The sequence below is a fragment of the Pectinophora gossypiella genome, chromosome 11 (genome assembly GCF_024362695.1).
Source record: "Pectinophora gossypiella chromosome 11, ilPecGoss1.1, whole genome shotgun sequence".
Classification (NCBI taxonomy): Eukaryota; Metazoa; Arthropoda; class Insecta; order Lepidoptera; family Gelechiidae; genus Pectinophora; species Pectinophora gossypiella.
Genome location: NC_065414.1, coordinates 14,565,483 through 14,592,601, shown reverse-complemented (window position 1 = coordinate 14,592,601; position 27,119 = coordinate 14,565,483). Strand labels below are relative to the sequence as shown.

The window sequence follows — 27,119 nt, the reverse complement described above, 5'->3', positions numbered from 1 at the left end:
CGGCGGCGACGTGCGTCGCTTGCGGCGCTCGCCCCACTACGGGCCGAGCGCTAGGCGACGCGCGTTATTCACCACCCCTTCCACTGGCTTCCGCCATTTCGAAGCTTTCGAATTCGAAGTTCGAATCAAATTCTATAATTTTATTACACAAAGACTTTGCGCCGTGCTGCCACTGGAGTTTTCACTATTTGGCTATCACGTAATTATGATGTAAGTACTTCTTTAAATTTATGTGGATTTTATCTTTCAAGAGATGTTTGTTTTTCTGATGCTGAAAAGATATCAACGGAAAATAGAATTGACAGGAGAATCGAATCCCTCCTGACAATTCTTCTGACACCTTCAGGTGCCACTTTATTTTTACTTTCTTACATTACAAAGTGTAACCATTAAGGTGAAAGGGTCAATACCATTTGTGGTAAAATGCAGGTTGTGCGGCGCAAATAGGTGCGCGACGTTATGACGTTACACACGATTTCAAACGTCTAGGTGCGTGTTCCCATTTATTGTACGTTTATTTTTAAGGATAACATACATTATTAGAATAATGGTCCCATTCCTATACTTTAATTGCTCATTTGAGTGAGACTCTATATGGTAGTTCAATAAATTTGAGATTTATCGCTCAATGCTAGTAAGTTTGTTATTTCTTCTAGTTTTAGTGTTATAGGTTCTATTGGGAACAGGTGGGTTAAAAATGCCACATCGAAGCAATTCATCTAAAAAATCAATATTGCAAATAGACATTTGCGCATATAAAAGTAACTGCGCAATGCAGACAAATGCCATCATTACTAATTTAAGAGTAACATTCTCCATTTGGTCTATCAAAGGCCAATTCCTTATAAGACATGACGTTCGCCTTCTCTTCATGTTTAATGTATAAACAAATGTCAAATAGCAATATTGCTTTTTTAGATAAATTGCTTCAATGTGACCTTTTAAACCCCGTCCCCCCCGACCCCAGTATATTTTAACTTTCTACATTATTTAGACAATAGATACGTGTAAGTAGGTACTTAATTATCATAGACGTATTTTTGTGACATAATGTTATTTTACCTTATTCTTAATAGTTCGTATAGCTATTTAGCGAATTTGTATAAAAAAAATCGACAAATCACGATTTCTTTATAGCTTACTTATAATAAATGTAAATAATTGAAATTATCAACACTCAAAGAGTTCTCTAAAATCTATTTTTGTATCTTAAACTTGTATTATGTCAATTAGTTGATCAATGTGCATAGTGAAAATCATTGAAACATATCATTTTAGTTGAAAAATATCTCCTTGTTACTGAAGCTCCGTATATCTTCTATTCTATTCCTTGTGAATACTAAATCATATCATTCAATGTATCAAAGATTAAAACCAGCACCTTCTTATACAAATTATCTATAACGTAGACTTGAAAACGTGTTCAAATTAAAAGAGACACATTATTTTAGGACTATTCTATTCCATATGACTTGTTTATTGTTTTTATTAATAGCTATGGTTTCTTTGTACTTACTTTTATCAGTAAAGCTGAGCGCCGCCGGTGGCGAGCATTTGTACTAACTGTCAAATCATAATAATTCGCCACATCGTCACTAGATGGCACCTATTTCCATATGTAAGCTTATACGGATAGCGACATCTAGTTACTCCATGGCGAAATAGAATAATAAGACAAGGTCCCTGCCCATACTACAATAAAAGAGCGCTGCCGGTGCAGTGATTGTTACTAAATCTAAATTCAAAAATGTGTGGAAGGGACCAGACTTATTAATCAACTTTATATTTTACCTAGCTAGATAAACTAAATTTAAGTTAACAAAACTTAAAAACCCTAGATGGCTAGATAGCATAAAACTTGAAACTTATGATTTTTGTAAATAGTTCAAGAATATAAAATGATCGTGTCGACAGAGAAGTACCTTTGTAGGTACCTAGGTGTTTTAATTCATCAAATAAGTAATCATAATTAAATTGTATAATGGCTAAAAATGCCACGGTGCAAAACGGTGAAAATTCGTAATGCCAAGCGAAAATCAAACGTAACTATGAAAACTCTACATTCCGCAGAGCTAACCTAACTGTAGGTATCTTATGTTTTTGTACTACACCTACTCGGAAAGAGCCTTCTTATTTTGAATAGGTAATAACTATGATGTAACTGTCATAAGTACCTATGAGAAAATCCGTTACTTCCGTTAAAAGCGGGAAAAAGTTGTGAAAATTAAAATTAAAATTTGATTAAAGTGGAACGACTGTATGTATTAAAGAAAAATAGTAGAACGTTCGAGTGGTGTGCAACTGGCTATATTGTTGTTATAAAAATGATTAAATTATATATAAAAATGTTAGCTATTTTCCTTGTAGGTGTAGTTTTTGTATCACTCGAGAGAAAGAAAGTACGATTCCCAACTCATACATTTTCGTGATGTGCCATACTCGGCTGTATACTTTATTTCTGTCTTGCTGTCAAATTAATCAAACTACTTATTACTGCAAACCTGCTAGATTAAGGCCGCGTGCAGATACGGCGCGGGCTGCCACTGCCAAACAAACGTAAGACAATGTACTGAGCGCTCACGGAGAAGCGATTTGCAGGCGGTCACATATGGCGGGTGACGCCGCAGGCGACGCGACAGGTGACGCGCCACGAACAGCTTTGTCACTGAAGTGCGCGCGCCGTTTAACGCGCCACTTTACACGCTGTTTGATGCGCCTCTTGACGCCCCGCGTATTCTTGAACGCGGCTCATAAATCGCGTAGGTATACAGGCTATTTTATGTAGGTAGTATAATGTTATGAATACTATAATAAAAATCCTTCAAAGTTGTATAGGTGTGGTTGTTAATGTTACTATGGTTGTTATTATTATTACCCGCAGGTTAATCTTAAGACTTATCGCTTTTTTAACGTTTAAAGATAAAATTTCGAATATTGTATACAAATAAATACCAAAATGGAAGTAATTCGTGGTGTTATTTTTATTTTTACAAAACGCCTAACGTTTTGTCAAATTATTGGTTACTTAAAAATACTCTGCCAATAATATAATAATATGTAGGTACTTAATATAACAAATAAGTACTAATTTAAAAAATACGTAATTAATAACTCGGCCCCACGCACTCCTTCCAAAAGTCTAAAAACGACGTGAAAATATAAAAAATAAAATGTATATAAGTACTTATATATATATTTTTAAATATACATATATACGTATTTATTTTTCCCTCTCTCACAGATATATTTTGTAAAGTGTTTCAAGTTGTCCCTCGACAAGCTTAAGGATGATGACTGTTTGTAGAATAAATTGGGTCATTTCATTAATGTCTGATGTAACCATGGTATAATAAAACAGGGTATGTTCAAAAGTGACAGTTAACATTTCAAGGTTAGCCGCGCTGATGTCATTTCACCCTCCGTTGCCATTTTGTAAAAAATAATCATTACCCACGATTAATGTCTTTAATTTACTTTGCGAAGCAATTTTGAACTTGTAGTAAAATATTTACTTACCTACAGTTTTAATATTATACGTATTATATAATTATAGTTTTTTTTATATATGTGTCAAGTGAGTGTAGAGAGTGAGAAGTAGGTACGTTAGTCAGTAATTCGCTTAATTTACAATAATACAATTTAAGTCTTTGGAATGTTGGAGATACCAATTTAATGGTAAACATCAGATAATAAGGGTAGCTTGCGTAAGGGTCTTTAAACATGTTTAGTGGCCCACTAAAACCCTTACGCAAGCCACCCTAAACATTTAATCTTAAAAAACTCTTACAACATTCAAAGAAAACAGCAATAAAAATAACATTTCATCAAATTACAAATAATATCTAATCAAATTACAATATAAGTAAGTACCCGTATTTAATGGTAACACTTAAAAGGCTAGCAATGGCGGCTTTCATTGGATTGCGATTTGCGCATAACCGTTTTATTATACCATGTGATGTAACCTATCGTGATTTCAAGTGAGAATAGAAATGTCTAAGTCTTTTCTACGTCCTTTTCTATGTCATTTTAATGTTAGTGTTATTGTACGTAGTATTAAAAGTCCGTGATACAATTTAGGAATTTAGGACCTTTTTTTTGAGTGCAGTGTCGTGTAAATTTATTGTGCAAATTGTTTTAAATTTATTTAACATTTTTATCTTAAAAATAAATCAGTTTTAAAATCTTTTCAATGTTTTAACTGTCTTGAATATTCAGATTAAAACTGTTTCGACTCTTGATTGTAAACATTTTACTTACTTACCTTTGTTAAGGTACATTTATTTACTTAAGTACCTATTGTAAAATAAAACATACTTAAATAAGTACCTAAAATTACTACTGCTTCCTAAATTGACTCACAGTGTTTATATAGTTAAAAATATGTTTAGTATAAAAACCTGTTGAATATAATATAAGAATGCCCGTTTAGTATATTGTTAAAATGAAAATAACAAAAATTTCGATATATTTTCCACCTATCTTTAATACTTATGCACAATTTTGAAAGTATTAAACACTTTGAAAGGCTGTCATATCTTACGTATTATGAAAGTATTTTAAACTTTGTTTAATTGTATATAAGATTGTTTATTCGTTGACAAAACCGTCTTCCCTTGTAAAAACTTAATGTTTTCCTTTAATGTTTAAAAAGGTAAGATAGTTTTAAGGATATTTTGAGGACTTATTTTCACTTAAGAATGGGTGTTCACTGGCTACGCTATGAACTAAATGTGATAAGAAGTCAAAGATAGTTAATAATACATAATCCAAAATGAAAAATGCGAGTAAAAAAACATCTCTTTTAGCCAATATACTTAAGTCATTTGTGCAATACAATTCATCATCAATTTAAGATCCGCTCTTGTCGGTGTAGCATTTTCCATTCCAGTCTATCAAAGGCCAATTCCTTGACTTTCCTATAAGACACGACGTTAACCTTTTCTTTAATCTGTTCCATGTAAGCTCTTCTTGGTCTTCCCCTTCCTCTCTTTCCTTCTAGCTTTCCTTCTATGTTTTTAATAGATTAGTCGTGTCTTATTAGGTGTCCAATCATCTTGCCTCTTATGTCCTCAATAATTCTCAATATTTGTCTCTTTTCCCTTACTCTTACTAGCACTCCCTCATTTGTAACCCTTTCTGTCCAACTTATTCTTTCCATCTTCCTCCAACACCACATTTCAAAGGCCTCGGAAGGAGTTTCAAAGAGCAATACAATTTAATTTCACTTCACTTTTGTTTCCGTCTACCCTGATAGAGATACGGATTAGTTGGTCGGATGTCTGTCTTTATTGATATTAACACATATCTTTTTAATCTTTATTTGTAGAGGGATTTTCTAAGTAGAATGTGTGAATCCCAAAACGTTTTCGATATTACTCTTGTAAACTCACAAACAACGGGTGGATTCTGCAAGTCCCGCTTTTTCGGTTCTGTGTGAACATTAGACTTTATTTCATAACAAGGTTATTAGTTATTACTTAGTTCATAAATCGTTCTTAGTTCATGTTTGGGTCATAAATGATTACCACGTGCTTAGCGGTGAAGGAAACCCACATTTCCGAGAAATGCATTTCGGAGGTATGTGACCTATTCTGTATTGGGCTGGTTTTCCCTTTGCGAGTTGAAAGGTCAGACAGGCAGTCGCTTCTGTAAAAAACCGGATCTGTCAAATCTTCAGGTTAGGTAAGCGGACCCAGTGAAAACGGGGTAATGCTAGGGAGATGATGATGTTGACTTAGTTCATAACTCGTAGCCCTTGACACCCAGCCCTTAGATATAATCATTAAAAAAAACACTTATGAAAACTTTAATAACAACATTACGCTTCGATTTTAAAATCTCTTATGAATATCCAATAAGGATTTTTAATTATTAATTATGAAAATCTATCGCTACTACCTCTTCAAACTTAAATAGTTATATTCAGAGATTTAATTATTAAATATATACCTGTTATACGTAAGTAAACTTATATTGATCAACACCTCATATTTGATCTCGATTTTATTAAAACATTGAGTGCGTGTGTATGAGAAAGAATGATGTGAATAAAATGCGATATTTTTGTGTAAATCTGCTATGTTAGGTTAATAATAGTTTGGAGTATTATTGTGGTAGGTGCTGGCAGATGTTATGTATCAAGAGGACAGTATTTTTCCTATAATTATCTTAAGAATACCCTCCTTATTACTTTAAGTATAGTAAGTTATTATAATACCAACGTATTGTCACGAAAGCGCGCGAAAACCATGTACTTAAGCGCCATTTTGAAATTCACATTCTGATGTGATCGATTTCTTTTTTTTAATTATTACTTAATTCAATTCTGAGTAAAATTGAGACCACATTTTTTATGTGGATTAAAACTACGGGGGGGTTAAAATGGCCACATCGAAGCAATTCATCTAAGAAAGCAATATTGCAAGTTGACATTTGCGCATATAAAAAGTAAGTGCGCAATGCAAACTGTCAAATAGAAATATTGCTTTCTTAGATGAATTGTTTCGATGTGGCCATTTTAACCCCCCTGTACTTTTATAACGAGATAACAGAAAAAAAAACAAATCCGAATGGTTTTCAAAAGGTGCTTACGTGGTTTTTACTATAAAGCGACGTTATAGCTTCGACATAAAACCGTTTATTGAGGCGTTACGTGTTTACAACATGTTGCATACATACCAATGAGGGACTTTCCAGGCTAGTTTCCTCAAAAACAATATAGATAGCGCTGTACAGATTTTCCTTCGTTTACCCCCTAATTTAATTTGTTTTTGTTTTTAATGATGACCCTTTTTTTAGCAAATGGAATTCTATAGTCTCTGCCTACCCCGGTGGGAAATAGGCGTGAGTTTATGTATGTATGTACCCTTTTTATTACACTCAGGCACAAAAAAAAACAAAAATATTTATTTTACAAAATTGGCTTACATAGTCTGCGCTTTTTGAACGTCAAGCACAATTACATCTTCCACCTATTATTATTCTGAACAAATAAAAAAAAACAATATCAGTAGCAATATAATTCTATGCCTAATGTGATCCAAATATCAAACAACATTTTTTATAATATGCCTCTGACGTTATATTACATTTTTGAATAATTATGTACAAGAGCAATGAGTAAATAGGTAATTTATCACGTTAATCTGTACAGCGCCATCTACAGTTTTTTTTTTGGGAACATATTCTGAAATGTCCCTCATTGGGGTAATCAGATGTGCAGCATCGCACTATGAATAGGTATGAGAACTCCTTCAGCAGTATTTTTTTAAACACGATAGATTGTTTTAAAAAGAAATTGTTAATTCAAAATGGCTGTTATTAGAATTTACAAATTATCCCTAGTCAAAAAAAAATAGTCAAGACTATGAATTTTATGTCAAAGTGAAATTATTTGTTTATTACTAACATACTTTTTACTAAATGTTGTGAGAAATAGTGTCTATTATGTATTTGCTCAGCTGCTATCTGTTTGGTTTAAGACAACTTTGCTCAGTTGAACGTATGCGTAAGCCTTTACGCTTGTCTTGCTGTCCTGGTTGCACAATCCACAAGTCAGGGTTGTTTAAAAAGACCACATTGAATCAATTCATCTAATCTAATCTAGCCTATAAGATCCCACTGCTGGGCAAAGGCCTCCCCTTCCTCTTTCCATTTTTCGCGGTCCTGTGCGTACTCCGATCAGTCCCTCCGGCAAGCGTCCAAGTCGTCTCGCCATCTCTTTCGAGATCTACCACGACGCCTGTACCCGTCATGAGGCACCCAATGCGTGACGATCCGCGCCCACCGCTCAGGGTGCATGCGATAAACATGTCCGGCCCAATCCCATTTGAGTCTGGCAGCTTTTCATCTAAAAAACATAAACAGCCTATATGCGTCCCACTGCTGGGCACAGGCCTCCCCTCAATCAACCGGAGGTATGGAGCATACTCCACCACGCTGCTTCCAACTTCCGCTGGGACCAACGGCTTAACGTGCCCTCCAAAGCACAGAACCATCTTATTTTTTTCAGAAAATCAGGTGATTCAAGCCTGTAAAGTCATTACCAAACAAAGGACAGTCTCACAAAGTGATTTCGACAATGTCCCCTTCAAAAAAACAATCTAAAAAGTAATATTGCAATTTGTCATTTGCGCATGAAAAAATATGTGCGCGCAAATGACAAATAAGTAGCAATATTGTTTTTTTAGATGAATTGCTTGCATGTGGTTTTTTTGATCGTCAGGTGTCAAATATATTGGTAAGTACTATATTGTTCATGGTGATACAGCAGTGTCCCAGTGAGTATGGCTGTTAGAGCCCATGAGACCTAAAGTCGAACATTGTGATTAAAGCTGCCCTGACAACAAATGTTTGGAAAGCGTAGTATCAGTTTTTTCTTTTATTTAAAAGAGAGTAAAATCCTATTTTAAATAAAAAATCTGCAAAAGTGTCCGTCGACTGAGCAAGGTTGGTTAGATGAAATGTAACTAAATTAGATCAATTGTACCTAAGTTAGATGAAGTGTACCTAAGTTGGTGTCTAGGGCCAGTCTGGGCTGTAACTCGTTGTTAACCTGATCTCTCGGTTGTTGTTCCCTTCCCAATAAAATTGTCATTGTATGAGGTTGTTGTGTGTTTAATTTATTCATCTTCTTATCGTGTGGGTTGTGAGGCCAATACCAACCTCATCAACCCTGGTGTCAGGGTTATTATTGAGCCGCCAAAGGCCCCTGACATGACTCATGTAACGACTACATACTTACATCAGTAAGTAATAACCGGGACCAACGGCTACTATACAAAATAATCTACCTATCTATCTGTATCAGCCTAAATTAATATCCAGTTTTGGACGTAGGCCTCTTCCACGTTTCGCACGCCACGCAGGATATGACTGGATGACGATAGCCCAAGATCGTCGGAAGTAGTAAAACAAAATAAACTATAAATGAAAAAAGAAAAATAAGATTGAAACTCGTGAAAATTACAATTATAAAATTAAAAGGTAAACTATCAGACAAAAAAGTAGAAAGTAAGGCTAGGCGCGCACTACGAGTTTTTCGCCGCGCGGCAGAAAAAAACAGCGGCATAATCACAGATCATATAATACAGCATAATATAACATAACCAAACAGTTTTAAATTGTATTGCGCGCACTTAACGGCAGAGCCACCGCAGCGGCGCAGTATTACAGTGCGACATTATGCGCGCCTGGCCTAAAACAGTGTAAATCTTTTCGCAAAAAGCCAAGCACTCTTCCCATATACGCCACCATCCATTCTAATTTATTTAGAATTAGCATCCCGGCTTCACACGGCCAACAATGGGCCTGTCTACAAGTCCACGTCACGATGTCGTACGACGAGGAAATAGTACAGTCATGAGCCATATCATGTACCCACTTTAGAACCCTGTCGCACTATCATATTTGACATTTAATGAGCCTTACGGTTTAATTTGGGGGAGGCCTATGCCCAGCAGTGGGCGTCGTACGGCTGATGATGATGATGACGGTTTAATTTGTCATTTAAGTTAATGTGACATGGTTCCAAAGTGTATACATATTATTACTAGTGACCGTACATGTATCAAACCAAAAACACAAACAAACTGTATCCCTGGGCAAGGGTTCTATGTTATACACCGTAGGCCCCTTCTTCCCCACCGCACTACCAAGCCGCACTACCAGTTGTGCCGTGGGGAATATTTATTCCCTTCTGCACTACCAGCCAGTAGTGTCGTAGGGAATTTAGAATTTCAAAACACCCTTATTCCCTTCAACACTACTCTATTAATTTACTAATAATACCAATGCGTGGATGAGAAACGAATATAATATTACTTCTTTGAAATCAAATCAGATTTGATTTCAAAGAAGTAATATTATATTCGTATTATATAGAAACGAATATTATATTCGTATTATATAGAAACGAATATAATATTACTTCTTTGAAATCAAATCAGATTTGATTTCAAAGAAGTAATATTATATTCGTTTCTCATCCACGCATTGGTATTATTAGTAAATTAATAGAGTAGTGTTGAAGGGAATAAGGGTGTTTTGAAATTCTAAATTCCCTACGACACTACTAGCTGGTAGTGCAGAAGGGAATAAAATATTCCCCACGGCACAACTGGTAGTGCGGCTTGGTAGTGCGGTGGGGAAGAAGGGCCGTAGGCCTGTCCCTATCTGAACTCAGCCACCATCTCACTCCGGCCTTCTGAAGGCAGGCAAGGATGCGCGGAACAAGAATTGCCCCAGTGGAGGACAGAGAGAAGATGACTCTGTCCCCCCCTGGGGCCGGGTTAATGATCTCGTTGTTGTGGAAACACACGAATTAATATTTTTTGTAAACTGATTGCCTCATATTTTGAAGAGATAAGCTAAAATTAGGGATCTCATGGATATGAAGCTTCAATTTCGAATATAGAAATATTTTTACCGGTTTCGGATACGGATATTAAATACACTCAGATTATCAGTTACCTACTTTTGTTTACAGATATTACAAATATGTAAATGATTTGACTTTATAATGTGTAAAACCTAATCCCTCTAACCTCTTAAGTACCTAATCTCACTATCACTAACAGAATGATCGGTGAGGCGTAAGGTAGAGTACTGACTACCCAATTTGGAATATAGTCGTGAGCTTAGAAAAAATAAAAAATGCGACGCGATATCGGCTCGGCCAGGCAAAAACAAAATCATATATCCTAATAGGCAGAGTGTAAATAAGACATCGAGAGATCGATATTACAGAGTAAATGATTAAGTAATGCCTATCCGACATTTCTATACTTACCTATCAGTTTCAGCTGTTGTTATACTGAGGTAGTACGAACAGCTTTTAATTTCGGATATGCGATAGTTTCGGTTACGGAGTTCCGTAACATCCCTGGTTAAAAGGTGTTTGTCCATCATAATAATAGTTAGATATGTTGTGTGCGTTACCCCAACAAGAAAGTATCTCCTAGAGTTATATGAGTAGAACGTATAGTTGGTGCCTTATCTGCTGTAAATGTGCCCCCACATAAAAAATGTGTGCCCCCTGTCGTTTCGAAAAAAAATCGAAAAAACGATTCTTGCTGGGGTAACGTTTTTCTAGCAGGAAAATTCTAAACGAATGATCGGAGAGAGAAAAACTGTGCATGGCCAGATAGCTTATATGTGTGCCAAAATGTGCCCCCAAAAATAAAATCTGTGCCCCTTCAGATTTTCGAGATATTGCATTTCCTGCTGGAGTAACGTTTTGATGAATAGTATATCTCTAAAACCATTGCATGTGCCCCTGTAGAATAAACATACGCGAGTAGCTCTTAATGTGTGCCCCTTTGTGCCCCAATTAGATTTTAGAAAATATTTATAGTTTTCAAGTTATCGCGGTTTTATGAAAACCCGAAAAAACATCGCAGCGCCTAAATGAGACAAGGCATAACTTCGCTGAAAACTGTATTCGGTCTTTCTTGACGCTAATAATAACCATACAAAGTTTCAAAAATGTTCATGCATGCGTTTTTGAATAATCTTGCTAAAAGTAAAAACGATGGTGTCATAGATTTGACGGCAAAATACAAGGAACTGGCACAATCCCAGATGTGTAGGTGTAAACCAAAATCTTGTGCCTTTAGTCAAAAATATATGGTGAAAATATTGAGCTTCAAATGTTACGCATTAAGTAAATATAAACAAAAAACCAAAATATGTAAACAACGGCTGGTTATCCGACCAAATCTGAATGACTACTAAAAAGCGACGGATTCATACATATCGATGACCTTCTTTACTTTACTCACTAACCGGTTCACACGTGTTGTGCCTGAGTACACTGAAGTAGAAAAGTAATAACTAATAAAATAAAGTTGTTATTGGATTATATTTTAATAGCTGTTTCTATGACCTTACACATGATTAAGTACATTTATAAGAGCCATTTTCAAATAAAATGTACATGTGACTAACATGCTCAAAATCGTGACCAAACTGTTTTGTGACATACCTGTATTTTTATACTAATGTAAGTCACATTTATTGTAAAGCAGAGTTAAAACTATGTCCTACTGCTCAAATTGAGCAGGGTCCGGCAGGGAGCTAAAATGCAGGTTTAATGATCAAATTTAGCATTTATTCGAAACCTCCAAATTATTATTTTAAAAAATTACACTAAAACTCTTTTATATCTATTTTTATTACCACATCAACAAGCTGATTCATTTATATAGTCACAAGGTGCATTTAATATATTTTTTAATTAGCCCTCAAAACTTAGGTATAATACGTCCAATAAAGAAGGTCCTCGTTAAGTATGAATCCGTCGCTTTTTAGTAGTCATTCAGATTTGGTCGGATAACCAGCCGTTGTTTACATATTTTGGTTTTTTGTTTATATTTACTTAATGCGTAACATTTGAAGCTCAATATTTTCACCATATATTTTTGACTAAAGGCACAAGATTTTGGTTTACACCTACACATCTGGGATTGTGCCAGTTCCTTGTATTTTGCCGTCAAATCTATGACACCATCGTTTTTACTTTTAGCAAGATTATTCAAAAACGCATGCATGAACATTTTTGAAACTTTGTATGGTTATTATTAGCGTCAAGAAAGACCGAATACAGTTTTCAGCGAAGTTATGCCTTGTCTCATTTAGGCGCTGCGATGTTTTTTCGGGTTTTCATAAAACCGCGATAACTTGAAAACTATAAATATTTTCTAAAATCTAATTGGGGCACAAAGGGGCACACATTAAGAGCTACTCGCGTATGTTTATTCTACAGGGGCACATGCAATGGTTTTAGAGATATACTATTCATCAAAACGTTACTCCAGCAGGAAATGCAATATCTCGAAAATCTGAAGGGGCACAGATTTTATTTTTGGGGGCACATTTTGGCACACATATAAGCTATCTGGCCATGCACAGTTTTTCTCTCTCCGATCATTCGTTTAGAATTTTCCTGCTAGAAAAACGTTACCCCAGCAAGAATCGTTTTTTCGATTTTTTTTCGAAACGACAGGGGGCACACATTTTTTATGTGGGGGCACATTTACAGCAGATAAGGCACCAACTATACGTTCTACTCATATAACTCTAGGAGATACTTTCTTGTTGGGGTAACGCACACAGATATGTTACATGGAGTTAGTGACATAGTAACGAATACTAATTTACTGTCGCAAAATTCGTGTCTTTTTATGTATATGTTAAATCATTTTTAATTTTATACTTTTGGGAAGCTGAATCATCCCCCTAATTTTTCGTTACGATGTCACTTAGGTACACCCCGTACAAGTACATACAGGTAGCCATTACAAGTACCACAGCAAGTACGTATCGGTGCTAGTGATACCGTAACGAATACTGAATGGGGTAATTCTGAGAGGATATCAAATGGAATTTCCTGTCGGAAAATTAAGGAAAAAGTGTTTTTTCCTATTATTTTCAGTTCCATAGGTACTTTTGCGACAGAAAATTCCAGTTGACATCAACTCAGAATCATGTTCTGAATCATCCCTCCAAGTTTTCGTTACGTTTTCGTGTCAATAACATCCTATATAGTAGGTAGATGTAGACGTTATAGATAAAGAAACTTTACTAGGTCGGAGCTGTCGGAAGGATAACATACTTACTTACCTATCTACCGTGTTTACTTTTGTTATCATCAAAATAAATCGTGTAATCAGAAGTAACTGAAAAATAAAACATGATAAAACAAGTTTGAAAATGATTTATTGAAATCACGCTTTTATTCTTACATCTACTTAAATTATAAATAGGTAATTAAAACACATAATAACGGGTTCTTACCGCGTTTCAATCAGGGATATGAGACTCCCTATATCCCTGTTTGATATCCCTGATTTAAACGCGGTAAGAACCCGTCATTATGTGTTTTAATTATGATAATAACAGTGTAAACCTAAAACAATGTATAAATAGGTAAATAACATTTTGTAAATATACCTAATTACGAGAAATGTAGAGTTTCTAGTTGAATAATTTTGTTTATTGACGGAGTTACTTGCAAGCATTGTTGTAAATATAATAATAATATATGTTTGTTATTAAATGAATTTTGTTTTTATAGCACATTCCCGTGCTTAAGGAAACTCATAAAGAGAAAATTTTAAACCTAATAATAATATGACTCGAACAGGACTTGAACCCGCAGTTCTTGTCAAGCCGGGACGAGCCACCCACGCAGTTCTTGTCAAGCCGGGACGAGCCACCCACGCAGTTCTTGTCAAGCCGGGACGAGCCACCCACGCAGTTCTTGTCAAGCCGGGACGAGCCACCCACGCAGTTCTTGTCAAGCCGGGACGAGCCACCCACGCAGTTCTTGTCAAGCCGGGACGAGCCACCCACGCAGTTCTTATCAAGCCGGGACGAGCCACCCACGCAGTTCTTGTCAAGCCGGGACGAGCCACCCACGCAGTTCTTGTCAAGCCGGGTCTTCCTCCTGCGACGCGAATGTGAAATTCTTTCGATTTAAGTATATATCGCCCGAGTCGGATTTTTTCGATTTAAAATTTTCTCTATATTTGTTATTATAGGTACTTGCAAATGCCAATGTACCTTCTCCGAAGTAGGGAGGATTTTCAAACTAGTTCAACATCTGAGTCAAGATTGTGAAGAAATATAATGAACATTTCTTATCAAGAAGCACGTGATGCTATTAGTGATAATAATAGGTAATTAGTAGCACCTAATCAGTCTCTATAAGCATAGGCTGAATGTATTTGTTACGATGCATGGTTGAATGTATTCGTTACGATAATATGGTTATTTGTTACAAGGGTAGGACGTATTCGTTGTCTAGTGATGATTGGATGTATAAGTACGATAGGATGGTAGGATGTATTTATTACGATGGTGGTATGTATTCGTTACGTTAGAATGGTAGGGTGTATTCGTATCGATGATAGAATGTATTTATTACGATAGTAGGATAATTCATTACGATGGTAGGGTGTAAATTACAATAGTAGGATGTATTGGGTGACTAGGGTGCGACCATTAAGTACGATGCGATGGTGATGGTGTCAGTATTCATTACAATGTGAGTATGTATTCGTTACGATGGCAATGACTAGACAGAAGATGACTAGATCGTCTTAAAATCTAGTGCCTTGCAGTCCCTACTATGTATAATTGTATAAGGCAGGATTTAACCGTAATTTATTTGAATGTTGCTTATTGTAAGTAGAATTGCCTCAGATAGCATTCATTAGTTGCAGCAAATGGGAAGTGCCAAAGGCTTTCACTCGGTGAAGCGTTTAAGAGAACCATAGACATTTTGTCTGTGGAGAGAATATACCCGGGGGCATGGCTTAGGACATCAGTTAAGTACAATGAATTATGGCGTTGACAGCACCTCCCCCGAACGGCGATTCCCGCTACGGCGAGTCTCTTTACGGCGAGTGGCTCTACGTCGCGTCGCGCGCATTAGCTTGAACAGTTCAAAACACAACTTTAATCAAGCTACATTCACTATTTTCCTTAGGTATTTCGAAGAGATGCTGTTAGCGCTAAGCGAATAAAAAAAAACAGAACGCGTTCAGCTGTTTATAAATTTACTCGGGGATTTCGTAAAATCCAACAGTGGAATTCTGTCTTTAAAGGACTATTGTTTTAGCATTCACCTGTGTTTAAAAAAAACTCGCAAGGGGAAAATTAAATCGACAAAGTCGGACTCTGACGGGACTTGAACCCACAGCTCTTGTCAAGCCGACGAGCGTGTTAACCGTTACACCACCGGGTTCTCAACCTGTCCATGTGAATCCGCATACGCTCGTTTCGACTTGACAAAAGCTATGGGTTCAAATCCCGCCCGAGCCAGACATTTTTGATTAAATTTTCTATTTGTGAATTGTTTCCTTACATGATGGCTACAAGGGGGTTAAATAACCACATCGAAGCAATTCATCTAAAAACCAATATTGCTATTTGAAATTGTTAACATTGCGTAAGTACTTACTTGTCCTGCAATCCTAATAAAGTTTACAGGCATACCTATTACAATTCTGCAAATCTAAACCATTGAATAAGGAATAATACTACGTATAGAACGGCAACTCTCCGCTCCCCACCAGCGGCTGAGCTACGTTTACCTCACCCCCCCTCGAACATAGTTTAGTCTTCAACCAAATGAGCGTTAGACCTCACACACACAGATGCGCGTGTACGATAACGTCAATTTGTAGTGTAACGTCATCTGTGTAAAACGAGATGTTTTGTATGAAGTGTCTGGAGTGTGCCTAAACATCAACTTCTTTATTGCCATTTTTTTCAGCCTCTTCAGCTTCCTTGAGCAAAGGCGCGCTGCCGCACATCCTAGCGTCTTTGGTGTACGCGATGACCCCCACACACAGCCCGGAGATAACCAGCCAGATGCCCCCCATGTAGAATGTCAGGTTCCAACTGCCCGTCAGATCGTAAAGGAGACCTGGAAAGATAAAAAAAGCAGCATTTAGACAACCAATGGTGCTAATTCCTGTAAACACCATCTAATTTTATTTTAAGTTATATCCGTCATTTTCTTATCCGCCGAAAAGGAAAGGGGTAATCGACAAGCATAAAATTTATGGAACATACGTCAATTTTAAGCACAAATCTAAAACAACCGTCTAAAAATTTTACATTGACCAATAACCTGCCAGAATTAGGTATGTTGACAGCACACGTCAAACGGTTTGCATACCAGCGAGATACCTTTTTGATTAGCCAGGGTTATTCATTCATTTACTCATTCTTCCCAAAATTAAGAGCTGCGGACATTTCACCTGTAAGTAGGTAAAAACCACTGACATCCTTTAAACAAATAGACTCCCATTCGCTGAGGAGTTTTTCTAAAAAAGTGATAAGTAAGTTATGTCGATAGTATAAGTTCGAATTAAGAAGAGTCATGGCTGTTAAAATAAAGAGCAATATCGGTTATACGGTCACGAGTATTAATCTGTATACACTTTGGTACCATGTCACATTAAGTTTTTTGGCAAATCGAACTGTAATTCTCACTAAATGTCAAATATGTTAGTGCGACAGAGTCCTAAAGTGGGTACATCATATTGCTCATGACTGTACAGTGTCGTTATAACGCTCACTGCGACTAAATTCGATCTTGACACCCCGTTGCTTAGTGACAAGATTCGCCGCGGACACTTTTAGAGATTTATAGTTTATTTGTTTATATACGAGGTCAATGCAATTAACGCCATGTTTTTAGCACATTTAAGAACTCCTTACCTCCAATCGGCGGCCCAACTAGATGGCCTATCCCTTGACTCAGCAGGATCAGGCCATAGGCCACGGTGAAGTGGTCTATTGGCATCAGCTCCATCAGGATAGCAGGAGTGTAGGAGTATGAACTGGCGAATGAAAGACCGAAGATGGCGGAGATGACGCCCAGGGACCAGTAGCTGGTGATGAAGAGTGGGTACGCGGCCACGGAGAGACCGCAGATGATCAGGCAAGCGGCGTACGACTTGATCACGTTCATCCAAGGCTGGTCTCCTGCCCAGCCTAAAGCCACCTGCGGAGCGAAATACAGGTTATTACATCACTAATTTTAGAGTCACGCCCTTGTTGGTATAGCATTCTCCATTTTTGTCTATCAAAGGTTGCGTGTTCAAATCACGTCGGGGTCACCTGTTTGGCGGCGAGGGTGTGCTGCCGCCAAAGGATGTTTTCGGGGTACCGAACCGAGCATAGTACCCCGCTAGCCACAAGTTGGTAGTGTGACTAGGGATCGATGATCCAACGGTGTTATGTTGGAAGTTGTATACATATATGCGTCTTGCTGTGTAAACTTCGATATCGCGTTTCACGACTGCTTGAAGACTGCATTATTGAATGTGGCGCCATCTGTTGCATGTGGGCGGAACTAGCTGGCCAACTAGTTGGGTCCGCCACATCATGATTCTTTCACGTCCTTATAAGACACGACAATGGTGCTAATTCCTGTAAATACCATCTAATTTTATTTTAAGTTATATCTGTCATTTTCTTATCCGCCGAAAAGGAAAGGGACGGGTAATCGACAAGCATAAAATTTATGGAACACACGTCAATTTTAAGCACAAATCTAAACCAACCGTCTAAAAATTTTACATCCGTCAATAACCCGACACAGTTAAGTAGACAGCACGTCAAACGGATTGCATACCAGGGACGTACCTTTTGATTCGGCCGGGTTATTCATTCATTTACTCATTCTTCCTAAAATTAAGAGCTGTGAATCATCCGCCCCTTTCCTTTTCGACGGATATGAAAATGACGGATATAACTTAAATTAAAATTAGGCGGTGTCTGCAGGAATCGGGGCCAATGTTCGCCATCTCTTTAATCTAACCCACGTAAACTAAGTTTTTCTTGGTCTTTCCCAAATACTGTTGAATCAATTTTAGCCTTGTTTTGTTAGGATTGATCTGCCTATCCCTTCCGAGATACAGGCATGATATTATGTTAAATAATGTATATGTATTCAAGACCAAAAATAAATTTAATCCACAACAAGTTACTTACTTGAATAAATTATTCATTGCAATTTATGTGACAGACGAGTGCAAAAATTAATTAATCTAATTGGCTGTGTTATTGTTACGTCGTCGGTTAAAGAGACATGAATAAGAGTTATTTTTAGAAATTATTAGTCGACAATGTTACATGCATTGAAATTCTGATAAGCCGTGCGCTTATGTTGGCCTTGACAATATAAGAGATAATGTAAACGAACTTTGTTGAACTAGATCGGTACTTACATACGTATTATCATGATAATTGAAGAAGTAAATCTAAATATACATGGTGTTAGTGACACCATAACAAATACCGAGGAGGATGATCAAACCATGATTCTGAGTTAATATCAGGTGGAATTTTCCGTCACAATTAATGATTTTTTGTGTCTTTTTTAATTACTTTCAATTCTATGCTTTTGCTCCTGTTTTCGTTACGATATCATTACACCCCGTACAAGAACGAACAGGTAGCCATACAAGTGCGTACGGGTGTTAGTGACACCGTAACAAATACTGAAGGTGATGATTGAGACCATGATTCTAAGTTGTGCAATAAAGAATTGATTGATTGATTGATAGCACTGATGACGTGGACGTGAAATAAAGTTATAAGTAATTTCGAATATACTCACAATACCAATGCTGCTGGCGACACCAATGACACCGTTCATGATCTCCCCGCCTTCGACGTTCATCTCCGTCATGAAGGACTTGAGGAAGAAGTAGGGCACGATGAACCAGATGGACAGGATCAGAGAAGACACGTTGAACATCAAGAAGTGGAACTCGGTAAACATTCTGAAGTCGAAGGTGGATTTCACGACCTCAAGTACGCGGTCCCACCAGTCCTGTGTAATATTTGCAAAAATCATGAACATAAAATAAGTTCACCTAATTTGAGTATTGAGAGTAATTTATCGCAAGGTTAACTAAGTACCCACACCTCACCTAGCTTTTTGTTAGACTTGTAAGATCATCATCTCCCTAGCATTATCCCGTTTTTGTTTTCACAAGCGGACCCTGAAGGCGGAAAGCAAGAGAGAAACCACTGCCCTATTTTTCCCTAAAAAAGTAGCAATCATGCTACACCGAAAAGAGCGTGGCTCTTAAATTAGTGATGATGAAGCGGACCCCGTGTAAACGAGATAGCGCTATTTGCGAGATAGATTCAAACACTGTCAATGTCGAAAGTTTTCCTACTTGTAAATTCACACCTATAGATGTAAATGAAATTAACTAGTAGTTGTTGTAGTCGTTACATGAGTCATGTCAGGGGCCTATGGCGGCTCAGTAATAACCCTGACACCAGGGTTGATGGGGTTGGTAATTCACCTCACAATCCACAAGGTAGAAGAGAAGAATGAAATTAACAATTGTCGCAGGTACAGACGTGCTTTTCATGTCTTTATTTTTGCATAGTCGCTAAGGCGAGTGTGAGTAGGTTAGCTTTATCGATGCAGATCTGCAAACCTAACAAGATTTTTAAGAGAGATCGTAGCAAAATATTGTATACGTACCATTTCAACAGATGAGGCTATAGACCAATCTGAGTTTCTGTACATGTCTGGCAAAGACAACGCTCTCAACTTGTACCTTGAAATGTTCAACATGGCTCCTCTATGCATCATGGTGTTTCTATACAAAGGCATATCCCTAAAGTAGTGGTGATCAACAGAAATCTGTCGCACCCACCCCACTGGCGGTGGAGGTTGCGATCTTTCCTTATGCCTTGTTTGGTCATGATCATGTTTTGTGTGATCATGCTCATGTTTTATTCCATCACCCGTATGATCTTTCTGATGTTCATGTTTTTTGTCTTTATGACTCTCTTTTCTCTCTCTCTTCTCTCCTGTTTCCTCTTTGCGGCTGTCTTGGCGACTAACTTTCATTTCATCTTTCTTCTTCGCATCGTCTTTACGACCATCTTTAGTTTCATCCTTCTTTCCTTTGTCTTTTGCGTCTTGCATGTCTTTGTTTTTAATTTTAATTTCAACTGGCAGTTTTGCTGGTTCAATAACTACATCCGCCGGTGGAGTTTCAATGTTTAAATTAACTTCGGATTTTCTTCTTGTTATTAGTTCCGGGTAATTTTGTAATATGATGTTGTAGAGACGCTTATTTTCCATCAGTTTCTCGATAACCTCTGGAGGAACCTGAAAAATATAAGTTACTTTTATTTTGTTGCCTACTTTATACATTAGTTAGTATTCCTTTCTGCAATCGACATTTATGTTTCCGGTTAAATATAAAATTTTCAATTACCTTTTCATTCTGCTGGACGAAAGTTGGTAAATGAATAGCCGAATGCATCCGTTTAAACGACGTCTCAGCATTCATCTGTGTTGTAGCTTCCAACTCTTCCGCCTCAGCTATAGTAGTTGTCAATGTGGCCAAAATGTAATCTGGACTCTTGCCACTTTTCAACAAAGATTTAAGTTCTTCAGGACTTATGAATACTGATTCTCCGCCTATAGATCTAGAAGACACTGACCCAGCACTGGAAGATCTTCGCGACCTACTTTTAGACAACCTTCTTTCTGTCTTCTGCTTAATTTCCAACCACTCTGGGTTCCTCATCACAGCTCCACACACGCACACATTCAATAGCGTTCCAGCTAGCAATATTATTGTGCTTCTCCACCCGTAAAATTCTAACCAAAAATGAGTCAAAGGTGAGTATATTAGGGTACCAAAACCAATACCACATGAAGCTAGAGACACTGCTAGGTTCCGTCTTTTGTCAAACCAAAACGCCACTGATACTACAGCAGTGACGTATAGAATTCCCATGGCCAATCCTGAGAGGAATCCAAACGTTAAGCATAACATGGGGATGGAATTACTGACTGATGCTAGAAGGAAACCTATGGTAGACGCAAAGCCAGCTATCATAGTCATAATTCGGCATCCAAACCTGTCTACTAATGCACTCATGATCGGCCCAGCTAAGAGCGGCGTGGCGATAAACAGACTGCCGATCAAAGATGTTTGTGACTGTGTCGCATTAAAGTAGTTTGTGAACTCTTCGTGTAAGAGTCCAAAGGAGAACGCGAGGCCATCAGCAATAGCAGAAACAAGGAACGCTGATAGGACAACGACCCAACCCCATCCACCGTCGGGTATAGGAGGTAGTTTGTCATCGTCTGTAGACTCGGAGCATATACTATCTTTGTCATCAAGCCCTTCAAACTTGACTCTGTCCACTGGAGAATCATCTCTGGTATAATGCGCTACGATTTCCGTATTAGCGTCTGTTTTCCTTGAGTTTATTTTATTTATGTCATTAGTGTCATTGTTTTTGTGGTTTTCATTATTTGAAGCAGTTCTTTTGGTTAATGGGTCGGTTTCGTCAGGGCTATCCATGTTTACGTAGTTCTGTTTTCCTTAACGCATCTCTTTTCTAACATTATTATTCTGAAACAAAAAGGACTTAAGTATGTTAATTAGGTAGTTTCAAGTCAAAGATAAATTATGAAAAAAATGTTAATGACATGTGTTGTGTTGTTAATGTTCATAGTCTTATTTTTCTTTTTGTTTCTTTTTTCATTCATTGTTTATTTTGTGTTATATTAGTTTTTATATTGTCTTTTTTTCTCATCATACAGCGCATTGGATTACACTGTAATGTTGTATGTACCTTTATAAATAAATAAATAATAATAAATAATGAAATTATGATTAATACTAAATTAAGACAGATTTAAAACTGACGAAAAACATTATCTTTTTAACTTATTTAAGAATTTGTTGAACGTAACAATAAGTCCGTCATTTTGAGTGTGAGTGAGGTTAATTAAAACAAAATATTTTTGAAAGATATTCTATTCAAAACAAAAGGTATAACTCAAGGAGATTCGCCTAATCCCGTCAATCTCGAACGGGACCTCGTCATATTATGCTCCGGGATTCCATTCCCTATTACCCACCCCATTAGGGCTTGTGGAAGTGAATCTTAACAAGATACCCGCAGCCACTCCTCGTCCCAAGATAGATAAATGATAATGCTATTTTTATTGTTAATTGTAATCCATACTAATGAATCATAAGGGAACCATTATTCTTGAAAAGAAAGTAACCTGCCCATATATAAAATACGTGCACTTACTTCCTATTTAGTAATGCATTCATTAACCTAATTAGTAATTTTGACAATATTTTGGTAAGTCTAATGAACCTTTTCAATTCATTTTTGGTAGTGTCACGTGTTCTAATATAGGGACGATCTCTATACCAATCAACTTTATGAGTTTGAATTCGTGTTTGGATCATAGATAAAATTGATAACACGTGGTTTCCAGGATTGCATAAACCCACGCCTATTTCCCACCGGTGTAAGCAGAGAATATGGAATTTAATTCACTTCGATCCTGACATACTTCTCTTGCTTCCTCCACATTCATCAATCGTTTCATACACGCACGCCGGTTCGGATCTTACTGAACCTTTTCTAAGGACATCTCCAATTTGGTCAATGTACGCCCTTCTAGGTCTTCCTCTGCCAGCCCTAACACCAACCTAACTTTAGTTTGACAACTAAAATTAACTTCTATATATAAAAGCTAAAGGTTACTAGCTCACTCATCAGGAAATCTCAGAAACTGCAAGTGCTAAGAATCTCAAATTTCGAATGAGGGTTCCTTAGGTGCTGACTAAGGCGGGATTTGCGAAAAACAAAGTTTTTATGAAACTTCTACGGCTTTAAATACAAATAAAAATTCCATCCTTATTTCAAGATTATATTAGGAATAGTTAAACCTGGTATAAGCGATAATAAGGAGATAATTTAAAAAATCCGAGAAGAAACCAACAAATCACCAAAAAATCGCATCTGTGAATGTCAGTCAGTTTTAGATTACTCCGAACTTAAACTAGGGTGAGGGTTGGTTTAGCGATAGTATGAGACGTTACACCAAAGTATAAGTTATTCCGAGTTTATTTGTAGATAATGATTGTGCTTATTCTTAGGTTATGATCGGTATAAAAAGTTACAGGTATATTTGTAAGACATCTATAGTTTTAATAGTAGGATTTGACGCGAACGAAGTCGCATTTAATAGCTAGTACGACCATCGAGTCCCAATCACTCTCTTTCTACTCCGGCAGAGACGTTTTTTGAAGGTATGTTATTTACGTTTCGAACTCAAACCACCATTGTTATTTATTGTTTTCGTTACCCGATCGGAAGACTATTCATAGACGAATTAGTGTTGTTACCTAAGGTAATGTAAGTTTGCGTCACATGGCATTAACTGCTTGACAAACTCACCCGTTACTAAAATTTATTTTAAGACAACAATCATTATGGTACTTACTTTACTACGCGCAAATGCCAAATTGCAATATTGCTTTTTGAATGTGGCCTTTTTAAGCCTTCTTCATAGCGAAAAGGAAAGTGATGGATGATTGATAGCTGTTAATTTAAAAAAGTTTTAAAATGTATAACCCCGGGGAATCATATAGGTATATCGCTGGTATGCGACCTGTTTGACGTGTGCTATCAACTTAATTCCGTGGGTTATTGGCCTTAATTTTTAGTTTTCGATTTGTGCCTAAAATTGACGTGTGTTCCATAAAATGTCGATCGCCCGATACTTTTCATTTCGGCGGATCAAAATAAAATTAGATGGTGTGTACAGTCATGAGTAATATCGTGTACCCACTTTAGAACCCTGTCGCATTATCAATATTTGACATTTAATGAGACTTATGGTTTAATTTGTCAAAAATGTTAATGTGACATGGTATCAAAGCATGTTAGTACTCGTGACCGTACAGGAATCAGCACCCTTATTACAGTAGGTAACCTACCTATATTCGCTATTACCAAAAGGTCGTCTTTTCTATCTGTTTTGTTGTTTTATCTTGTTGTAGACCTAGAAGGACTTATTACATTGACCAAATTGGAGATATCCTTAGAAAAGGTTTAGCACGATCTACTCTGAACCGGCGTGCGCGTATGAAGCGATTGATGAATGTGGAGGAAGCAAGAGAAATGTGTCAGGATCGAAGCAAATGGAATTCTATAGTCTCTGCTTACCCCGGTGGGATTACCCCGGTGGGAAATAGGCGTGAGTTTATGTATTTATGTATGGTCTTTTTGTGAATTAAAGTATTATGTATCGTATTGTAATTTTTAACCTGTATTAACTCATTATTAGCTACATCACTAAAAGGATTAATGGCTCGGAATAATTGGTCAACACGATACGAGTACATAAGTAAGTCGGTTTATAGCAAACTATAACTTCTATTCCCGGGTTTGTGATTAATATGGTCGTATACTAATGATATTACATTAGTTCGTAGCTAATGAGGGATTTTCTATGCTACGTTTCCCAAAAAAAATATAGATGGCGCTGCACAGAGTTGCCTTTGTTTAACCTTCTAATTTCATGGGTAACAAACATATGCATCTTTTTTTGTTGCTGCTGGGGCACGCGCCTTCCCTATGGATGGATAGGGAGATCGGGCCTTAAACCACCACGCGGGCCCAGTGCGGATTATTGGTGGTTATTAACGACTGCTAATGCAGCCGGGACCAACGGCTTAACGTGCCTTCCGGAGCACGGAGGAGCTCGAGATGAAAACTTGAACTTGATTGGGTGTAAATTGAAATGATGAAATTTGTTATTACACGCAGGTCAAACACATCTTCCACCCATTACTATTATGATTAAAATAAATAGAAGCAATATGAGGTATATTGCAACATAATTCTATAAGTAAGTATTTGATCCAAATATCAAGCAACAATTATTTTTGTATATGCCTCTGCCATTAGGTAGATTGGTATTTTATGAATAGTTATAAAATCAACCAAGACTTTTTCACCCTGGCCGCAAACTATCTCCATCGGGTTAGATTGCGTATAACTCATACCGGGTGGCTCTAAACACCATTTTTAAAAGATTTAATTTTTATGTAAATTTCGGTGGCCGTAAACTATTGGGAAAAAAACATATTTTAAGGGGCTGAGGGGTGCCACTATGAGGTCTCGCACCTCCTAAATATTTTGCTAGGGCTGCCACTGAATAAACTTGTCCTCTACGCTGGAGTGAAAGCGAATGCAGAATATCGAATGCGGTCAGCTGCTTCTCTCCTGGGCATATTGTAAAAAAACTAAAAGGAAATTAAAAACTATCTAACTACTGTTAACACTAACTATCAAGGTACTAAGTTCCGAAATTCCCGGGTTATTCGGATTCCCGGGAATCAAGAATAAAACGTATTTTTACGGGAATTCCCGGAAAAAGGAATGTTTATTTTCCCGGGAATTAATGATGAACAACACGTGGGCTATGGGTTGACCAGTTGATAATCTGTCATTATATAGATGTCTATCTGAGGACTTCGTTGGCTGCAAGTTGTGATCTGAATACTTTTGTTACTCACGATTACTAGCGCGTTTATGGATCTGTGTAATTAATAATTAATATTAAGTATAACATTTATCCGGCTAAGTAGTACTACCGGACACCCGAGGCAAATCGACAATAACATAACATAATCTATACGCTCATGATAGGTAGGTACAATCAAAGAACAAAAGTTCAGTCACTGAACCCAGCGATTTATTTGTAAACGGTGGTCAAATTATGAACCATTACTTGTCATAATTATAAAATGTATTTTTCGTAGGTGTTTTTGGTCTATAACAGAAACGACATGTAACCAGGAGGTCTTAAGTGCAACCAGTTAATTTATTACTATGCAAGAAACTGATTGGACTTTTGCAGCGTATCGTAATTAACCTGTGTGAACGTTCAGACTAAGAATCGGATATAGGTACCTACTTACCTAACAAATATAAAGTACTTATACAATACAATACAAATGCAATTTATTGCACCAAAATAAAAAGAAATAACTAGTCGTAGTAGTACTTGTAGTAGTACTTATCTAGTTTAAGAAGCTTATAATGACAACCTTTCCACTATCTGGCTAAAATTCACTGCCTATTTAACGTACTACGTTATCGTCGTCGCGTCGTTAGAAATTGAACCCTTTAATAACGGAACCCCAAAATCACGGACGCGTGAAACTTTAGGTTACACATTTGAAACACGTTTCGATTTTAAATGAATATTGCAAATAAAAACCCAAGCACCTATTTTACATTTCAATAGCCACGAGACACAAACATAGATAGGTATAATGTAGTCCGTAATAATAATTATAATTACGAAGATAACACAAAACAACATACGAATTCCAGAAAAACTTACCGAAAACCGGTGATAAACAGTCCATAATGTATTTAACACCACTCTAAGTTTTCCTTCACACTATAATAATATTTGTTTATAAAATTAGAATTTAAACTGTACCAAATAAAGTGAAGAATGGAATTTAAATGAGTTTCCATAAAGTTGTAAATTTAGCAGCTCCAAACGCGTGGCGCCGATCAGGCGTGCACACCATTACTGACTGATTGTTGCTAAGGATAGTGTTGTTTAAGTAGCGATAATTCCGTATCGATATTGGCCTTGAATATAATTTCCACTATTTTATTCTTGGAGCACGGACTCCGTGGTCCGGAGGTTCCCAGGAACCCAGGAGGTTCGAATCTCTAGTTTGGTTAGGACATTACAGGCTGAACACCTGATTGTC

At 37.0% G+C, this 27,119-nt stretch overlaps 1 protein-coding gene across 1 annotated transcript; it reads right to left on the bottom strand.

Annotated features, from left to right (window-relative positions):
* Window positions 1-13,702: 13,702 nt before the first annotated feature.
* On the bottom strand, window positions 13,703-26,919 carry LOC126370850 (uncharacterized). The gene is made up of 6 exons (XM_050015935.1): window positions 26,735-26,919; window positions 20,772-21,923; window positions 20,027-20,662; window positions 19,142-19,357; window positions 17,236-17,521; window positions 13,703-16,435 (listed from the first exon to the last, which is right to left on the bottom strand). The coding sequence occupies exons 2-6, from the start codon at window positions 21,870-21,872 to the stop codon at window positions 16,248-16,250; spliced, it is 2,427 nt and encodes an 808-aa protein (XP_049871892.1). The 5' UTR covers window positions 21,873-21,923; window positions 26,735-26,919; the 3' UTR covers window positions 13,703-16,247.
* Between the last annotated feature and the right edge of the window lie 200 nt (window positions 26,920-27,119).

Coding starts and splice junctions, on each gene's coding strand:
- LOC126370850 (XM_050015935.1), bottom strand. CDS start 21,872: ATGGATAGCCCTGACGAAACCGACCCATTAACCAAAAGAACTGCTTCA. Junction 17,522..19,141: donor TCGCCAGCAGCATTGGTATT/GTGAGTATATTC, acceptor TTCGCTCCGCAG/GTGGCTTTAGGCTGGGCAGG. Junction 16,436..17,235: donor AGTTGGGCCGCCGATTGGAG/GTAAGGAGTTCT, acceptor TTATCTTTCCAG/GTCTCCTTTACGATCTGACG.